We start from the raw sequence: 8,290 nt of genomic DNA, 5'->3' as shown, positions 1-8,290 counted from the left end.
AGTGCATGGGGTTCAACCTCCCCAGGTGCAGCACTCGACACTTGCCCTTGTTGAACTTCATCAGGTTCCTCTCCGGCCAACTCTCCAGCCTGTCCAGGTCCCACGGAATTGCAGCACAGCCTTCTGGCATAGCAACCACTCCTCCCAGTTTTGTGTCATCAGCGAACTTGCTGAGGGTACACTCTGTCCCCTCGTCCAGGTCATTGATGAACAAATTGAACAAGACCGGGCTGAGTAATGAGCCCTGGGGAACTCCACTAGCTACCAGCCTCCAACTAGACTCTGCCCCGCCGATCAGAACCCTCTGAGCCCTGCCATTCAGCCAGTAGTCATCCAACCCACACTTCCTGAGTTTCCCTATGAGTATGTTATGGGAGACAGTATCAAAAGCCTTGCTGAAGTCAAGGTAGACAACATCCACTGCTCTCCCTTCATCTACCCAGCTGGTCATGCCATCGTAAAAGGCTATCAGATTGGTCAGGCATGATTTCCCCTTGGTGAATCCGTGCTGGGTACTCCTGATTATCTTCTTTTCCTCCACTTGCTTGGAGCGGACACCCAGAATGAGTTGTTCCATCACCTTCCCGGGGACAGAGGCCAGACTAACCGGCCTGTAGTTCCCTGGGTCCTCCTTGCCCTTTTTGAAGACTGAAGTGACATTGGCTATCCTCCAGTCCTCAGGCACCTCACCTGTTCTCCAGGACCTTTCACAGATGATGGAGAGTGGCTCAGCAATGACGTCTGCCAGCTCCTTCAGCACTTGCGGGTGCATTCCATCGGGACCCATGGATCTGCGGGTGTACAGTTTACTTAAAAGATCCCTAATCTGATCCACCTCAACCAAGGGAAGTTCATCCTTTCTCCAGGCTTGCTCGCTTACCTCCAAGGACTGGGGAGCCTGAGGGCCAGCCTTGGCAGTGAAGACTGAAGCAAAGAAGGCATTCAGTAACTCCCCCTTCTCTGTATCTTCTCTCACCGGGGCACCTGTATGCCTCCCAAGTGGTCTGACCCTCTTTCCACATTCCATAGAGCTTTCCCTTTTCTTTGAGTTTTACTAGAAGCTCCTTGGTCATTCATGCAGGCCTCCTGCCTCGTTTACTTGATTTCCTACTCATGGGGATGCATCGATCCTGAGCATGGAGGAAGAGCTGCTTAAATAGCAGCCAGCTCTCTTGGACTCCGCTACCTTCAAGAGCCTTAGCCCATGGAATTCTTCCAAATAGGTCCCTGAAGAGGCCAAAGTTAGTTCTCCTGAAGTCCAGTGTTGCAGTCCTACTTGTTGATCTGCTTCCACCATGCAGAATCCGGAACTCTGTGGACCATCTCATGGTCACTGCAGCCAAGACTGCCCCCTACCCTCACATCCTCAACCAGTTCTTCTTTATTTTTCAGCACAAGGTCCAGTAGTGCTCCTCTTCTTGTTTGTTCCAGCTAGACACAAATTGCTATCCAGCCTGCCAAAACCAGAATGCAAATCATAAAACATTCACAATGAGGCTGTTTGCTACCTGAGTTACATCTATCCAATAAACAGCGCTCTACTGACAGAGCGTAGGGAAATGGAAAAAAGTGGGAAAATCATAACGAAGCTTGACGGAAGGATCTTTAAAGATGTCTTATTCAACCTTCCCCTGTTCAGGGCATTTTTAGGATGAGGAAATAGGAAATACAGAAATTAAAACTCCCTCTGTTTGCTGCTCTTGCAATAAGTGACAGGATAAGATCAATGTTTGGAAAGAGACTCTCTAAAGAGAATAGTCTCCATCAGTCTCATCCCTTCCCTTGGTGAAAGTACTTAATTTACACTTTCTCGTCTGAGGAATTACTTCTACTTTACACTTAAAATTCCTTATGGAATGGCGTAATTAGCATTTGCCACAGAAACTTCAATAGGTCTGAGTGTTGCTGAAGAAGGTTGCTCTTTAGTCTATATTCAGGGTCTATGAGAAGTGCGCTCATGCACGGAGTAAAAGATGAATGCTCCCACAGCAGGGAGTACTACAGCCGGCACAGAACACAGGGTGGCGGAACCCCCCCAAGCAGCCTCTGTCAGAGGCAGAAAACCAGCCACTGGGCTCATGCAGCCCTGCAGAGCTGGTGCTGCACTTCCCACCCTGCAAATGGGGAAACCAGCTCCCCAAAGTCTCCATTTTAAACAGTGGGTTTGCAACAGGGCCCGTTTCTGTGATGGCAGCAGTACCGGCATCCTTCCTGGGGGCCATGAGCGCTGCTGCCAACGCAGAGGGCCACCAGTAAGGGCCTGGCCTCACACAGCACCTGGATAACCAGCAAGATGGCTGGTCCAAAAAAGCTCAGAGCAGCCACAAAAGGAGAGGGGAAAAATTCCCCAAACAAACAATAATTCACTGGAGTCCGTGAGTGAAGACGCTAAAATAGATCATCTTAGCTGGCTGATGCAAAATACAGTGCAGTGTTACATTTCGTTGCATATGTTTGTGGTCTAACAAGGGCAGCTTTTCAGATGCAGAGTTATTTCCATCCCCGGGCTGGGCAGAGCTCAGCACATACCCCAGGGCAGCCTTGCCGGGGGATGGCACCTCTCCTGGGGCCCAACCGGCCTGCCAGCGAGCAGGGAAGCAACGCCAGCCAGCCTCGCAAGCCATACTGAAACACAGATGAAAAACGGAGTGCAAGAGGAGAGAGGGAATCAAAACACAAAATGAACCTTTCCTGAGCACCAAAGTACTCCATGTTGTTTCCACCATTAGATTACATATGAGCCATCAGAGATTTGGGAGATGAAAACTCAGCTACATATAAAACCAAGGTGAGATACATAAAATACAAGTAATGAAGCCAAGTTTTTAACCAAAAGCATCAGGGATCCAACCACAGCTGAGTTCTTGTGCCAGAATACAGCTAATAGGAAGAACAAATGCAATAGCCATCTAACTTGGGCTGAATTTTTAGTGGCAGCAAATGTTTCTGTGAAGCATCCAACACTTTTCTAAACTCTGAAGAAAAAAGAAAAGACAAAAAAAAAAATCTAGAATGTCCCTACAGTCACAAAAATGCATCTCTCAGTGACTCGGGAACCTAAATTGATGTATGGTTCCAGAAAAAAAAGCAGTTAAGATGAAATGTTAATGACCGTATCGATGACTTCAAGGAAGAAAAAACCCAAAATAAAGAAAATGCAGCCCCATACACAGGCTGATGAGAAAAACAGGAAAATTCAATTAGGTGCAAAAACTCCACACAATCCTCTAATCCAGCCCTTCTGTACTGGGAAGGCACAGCCACTTCGGGCTGCAGGCATCTCCCCTGCCTGCTGCAACCCCCTGCAACCCCACAGAATTCATAGAGGCCAACACCCCCTCCCCAAGCGGCGAGTGACGGCCTCTGCACCCCACAGCACCCCACCGAGAGCCAGTCAAACAAAATCTATGCTCACAGCTTCTGGGAGCAAATGGGCTGGGCAGGCTGCAGCTTCTGGCCTGGGAGCACCTTCTTGTTTTGAGACAGGAGCAACTCAGTGCCTGCACACGAGGGCTGGCTCACATTGCACCCCAAGGAGCTGGGGAGGACCCAAACCGCCCCCACGCAGCCTCCAAGGGCCAACTGCACCCCGAGGTGCAGCACCGGCCGCTGCAAGAGTGGCAGCCTCATTAGGAAACAGCAAAACGGCCTCACAGGTTTTAAGAATTAGGGGATTGATGCAGTTTACATCATGCTGCTGATTCTTGAGGGGAGGAAAGAAGTTATTTGGCGATTCTGGTAATTATGCCATTTTATAGTTAGAAATACATGTACAAAATTTATGTTTGCATTCTATATCTGAGGGCAAAATTAATTTTTCTTTCAGGTCTGACTAATGTCTTCACTCACCCTTGATCACTGGCTCAGGAGTCACTGAAGAGACAGAAGATGGATGTGGTTTATTTACTTGAAACATACGCATCTACTCACATGAGTCACAACCACATCAATTAAAACAGCAAAACAAGTGAAAATGCAGCAGTCCCCAGGCATGAGCACTGGCACTAGTCAAGTCAAGGGAGATTCCTGATTTTTGGAGAAGGTTCCTTTACAGCCTGTGCAGATCTGCTTCCACCAACTGTTCCTAATGGGAACGGTGGAGTGGACAGGGGACAGGGGCTGCCTGGCCAGACTCCACTTGCCAGCAGCTGCGGGGTAATGCTCAGGGTGCAATCACCAGCAATCACCCCCAGGACATGCAGCAACTCTGTGGGCCAAACAAGGAACTAGCAGCCTCAGGGCTGCACTGCCTACAGCCAAACAGAGAGCGCTGTGCTCCCAAAGGCTATTCATTTCCATTTCTACATCTACAATATTTAAAGGAAATTATATATATATATATATCTCCACTAAGGCAAAAATGGCATCCAGTGATTTCCAAGCCTGCTTCTGTAGGCTAAACAATTCATGCCTGACATGACATCCATCACATTTTGCTACTACCCAACAGGCATCGTGACCTAATCCAGACCTCAACCAGACCTGTCTCATGTTCCCAAGCAGTTCCCAGGAATCATAGACTGGAAATCACCCAAGGAGACTCTAAAATGTAGTGGTTAGCTCTGCTGCTGAACACTTTCACCCCAATAGGCTTTCTTAAACCCTCTAGCTGAAAATTTCAGGATGGTCCATCCATCTTTCCTTTCTGAGAGGAAAAAAAGGCAGTTTCATTTTAAATAGGTTGTTTTTAAGTTATATCAGAAAACAAGTTATTGCATATTAGCCCTAACTCAGACCCATGTATTATGCACAGCCTCGATGCACAGCTCAGATCATACTTTATAGTAGGCTGCAACAAATACAAGGGAAGAGTGTGGTGTTTAAGATGCATGGTAATACTAAGCAGAGTAAAATCTGACTACAGATTAACTCAGTGCACCATACAGGCAGACGCTTTTTGCCACTTGCATTTGCACAGAGCAGATGAAGGCGTTACAGACAGATCCTCTTACTCAGGTTACACAAACTGGAAGGCTGGAATCAGTTCCCTACTCTGCCAGTCACCCCCGTTTGATTCATCTTTCACATAACAAATGGAGCTAGAAGTAAAATACAACACGCATCCATGAAGAGAAGGTAGCACAGAGGAAAGGCTTAGAGGAGACTATCTTCAAAATCACTTTTGAAAGCCTGCACTTCCTAATGGCACCCCTCCAGATGGTATGTGTGCTCAGCTAACGTCTTTCCACTTCAAGGCATTGCATTCAAACACTGCTGCCTGGCATACTCCTGCAACACACTGGGGGTCTTCAGGTAAGACTGGTTTTGGCGGAATCAAGAAGTCGAGGTCTGATTCAGATTATAGCTGCTATCACTAATTGTGAGGTCAACATTTATGATAAAAACATAAGTGGAAGTGAAAGAAAAAGGCTACCATCTCCATTCACGGACCTCGTACATCTTTTGTTTGGTAAGCAGTCATGAGGTGCTGCTTGTGTCGGCACCTAGAGCCTCAGCTCCAAATCTGCTCTCCTCCTCTCTCTCTTCAACTTCTTGAGTAGACGGACTGGGCAGCTCAAGATGTTTAAGGGCTATCTAGATAACCCAGGAAGAAATATCACTGTCTTGGGAGTAATCAGTATTCTCCACTCAGACTGCAAGTATTATACATCTGAGTCTCACAAGAACATTTTGTGCCACATCTTGAAAAAGGAGATATTGTTCTTGATTTGATGAAAAATGAATTGGAAATATGAGCTGTATATGTGCTAATTTATAGTGATGAAGTTTGCATTCATTAGAGTAATGAGCACTGCATAAAGCATATAATCAACATTCACTGCAGATGTCAAGAGTAATCCAGAGGCAGAGAGGAAATATGTGTACTTGCCACAGTTGATCATAAACTTCCAGCCCCCAAAAAACACAAAGCAAGGAGGCAGTCCTTTTCCTCCTTGCTAGTCCTCAGGGGTATTTGAGTGTATCTATCAAGTTCTTGTGCTAATGAGCTCAGACAGCCTTTCAGCCATAGGATAAATGTTACAAGTGCAGTAAATATTTTCATAGTAGAAGCGCAACCATTTCACTTCCTCCCCAGCAAAAGACAAAAAGTTACAAATGTGATTATGTTCAGTTGGTAACTGCAGGATCCAAGCAGATAACTAATTAAATCCTTCTGTGTAGAGTAAGATGATTCTCTAACATCACACTAGAAATTAAAAGCAAGTAATGGAAGGAAAAGGTCAGAGTTTAACAAGTCATCATCTGAAATAAAGTTAAAATACCGGAAAACACCATCGACAGTCTGCAAAATCAAAGCAAGGTAGGCAATAGTGAAATGGTATCTATTATGTCAAATGAAGCACAAACCATCTTCTCAAAGAGATGAAATAAGGTAACTGGAGGTTTGCTTGACTTCATGCCCATGTGGAGCAGTAAGAAGAAAAGAACAGTGGATATGCACCAACATTGTTATGAGTAAATGCTCTCTAGGCATCTACACTGGAACTGTTCTTACCTTCTGGTAACCTGGGGTTAGCATGAATAGAGTTGGGGTCCCCATCTTCCTCGGGATGGTAACGATAAAGCGTCTGTGACTGTTTTTGGGATGACTGACTATGGTCTTCCTTTAGAGCCACAGGAGGAGAGGCTGTTGCACTGAACTTTACCTTGGGGAAAGCACTTCCCTCATGCGTTTCATGGGAAGATTTTGACCAGCTCGGCTCTGTTAAATTCACCTCTTTCAAGCCTAGATACATGCTGTTCCCAGGCTCTTCTTTTCTGGCAGTCTTTTTCATTTTAGAGTGGGGGGCTTTTTCTTGCTCATGCCTCTCTTTGTCCCCTTGCTTCCCCTTTGGTCTCCTCTCCAACTCCTCCAGGGGTTTGGGTGCCTCAGTGGTGGCCGTTGTGTGCTCTGGAGGGGCACTGGTGGTCACTGGTGTTTCCTTATGCGTCACTTGCTGAAGGGATGCTGCAGTGGTGCGGGGCACCCTCTTCCGTTCACTTCTTTCTGTGGCACTGCGAATTTCAGAGGGGACCTTAGACACTGGCGTGGTGAGTGGCACAGCCATCTCCTCGGTGTACAGATCAGCAGGAGCCAAAACTGAAGGAGCAATGCTGGCTGGTAGGTAGTCATAATCCTCGCTTTGCTCTTGGCTGATGCTCTCTTGCTCAAGGTGGGACGAATAAGTCCTGTATTTCTTTGGCGACTCCACCTGGGTGTTGTCTCCTTCTGGTGCCTCCTGGTCATAGCTGTAGGGGTCGTCATAGTGCCTCTCTGGCTCGCTATCTTCAGCATCTATTGGGCTTGCTGTGTTTAAGGCAAACGTGTTACAGTCTGGAAGCTGGTAGCACATCAGCTCACCACCAGCGTTCGGGCAATGGCAAACCTTGCAGGGGGGCATGTGGAAAGTGTGCCCTGCTACGTACTTCTGGCCCTCGTGGAGGCAACCTATTCTCCCACACTGAGGGCACCCATCAGCTGGCACCACCGCGTCGATGCAGTTTGGGGGCAGCTCTGGACACAGCATGAACTGGCAGCTGATCTTGCCTCCTCCCTTGGGGCATGAGCACTCAGTGCTTCCAAAGTCCACAAAGTAAGACTGCCCTTCGGGTACTTTGCCATTGATAAAGCCCACATTGACGCAGTCGTAGTACTGGTAGCCTTCGCATGTGCAGCCATGCTGCAGACATGTAGCACAGCACTCGCCAGGCTCCAGCACATCCTCGATGCAGTTGTCCAGGGGCTGGCACTCTGTGCCCGTGCAGTCCCTCTGTGCATGGGAAATGCCAGTCCACAGCAGCACAAGGAGGATGGCATTCAAACAGCTCTGCTGCCAGCTCTGGTACCTATCCATAGTCTTCCCAAACAAATATAGCTCCAGTCCAAACTTGCACATTTAATGTGGGTTTTTTTCCTAGAAGGATGTAGATTCAGCTCCGAATCTGCAGTGTTTTCCCAAGTTACCTTTTCTCATAGATCCTAGAGTTATGAAAGAAAACTCTGTTAAAGACTATACTCAGCACATATCCTGTTAAACATTAGAGGTCTTTAAAAGTTGGGACAAAATCCAACATCTGGAAACCTAAGTACGAAATTAATCATAAAGTCTTCCAAGCATTGTAGGCACTAAGTTTGGAGTTGCATGCTTCCCTTCCCCCCCCATTTTGAGAAAGAAAGAAAGAAAAAAGGTTGTGACTGTTCTCTTTTGAATCTGTTCACAAAACATATATTTATATCAATAAAGAGAAGGCCTTTATACTTCAATGCCTTTTTGTTAATCTTTCTAGCTAAAAAGAGAAAGATTTTTTGGCAAATAGTAAGTAAATACACAGTTCTTCCTCTGCAGAT

General features: G+C 46.7%; 1 protein-coding gene across 1 annotated transcript in view; it reads right to left on the bottom strand.

The window, feature by feature from the left end:
- The window catches only part of FBLN2 (fibulin 2), an 82,107-nt gene extending 74,311 nt beyond the window's left edge, over positions 1-7,796 (bottom strand). The window contains exon 1 of the mRNA XM_035892228.1: positions 6,458-7,796. Within this exon, the coding sequence (XP_035748121.1) occupies positions 6,458-7,796 (1,339 nt within the window). The remainder of the gene's footprint in view (positions 1-6,457) is intronic.
- Positions 7,797-8,290: the final 494 nt, after the last annotated feature.

Source organism: Egretta garzetta, unplaced genomic scaffold (genome assembly GCF_000687185.1).
Source record: "Egretta garzetta isolate BGI_Z169 unplaced genomic scaffold, ASM68718v1 scaffold553, whole genome shotgun sequence".
NCBI lineage: Eukaryota > Metazoa > Chordata > Aves > Pelecaniformes > Ardeidae > Egretta > Egretta garzetta.
This window is presented reverse-complemented; position numbering and strand designations above follow the sequence as displayed.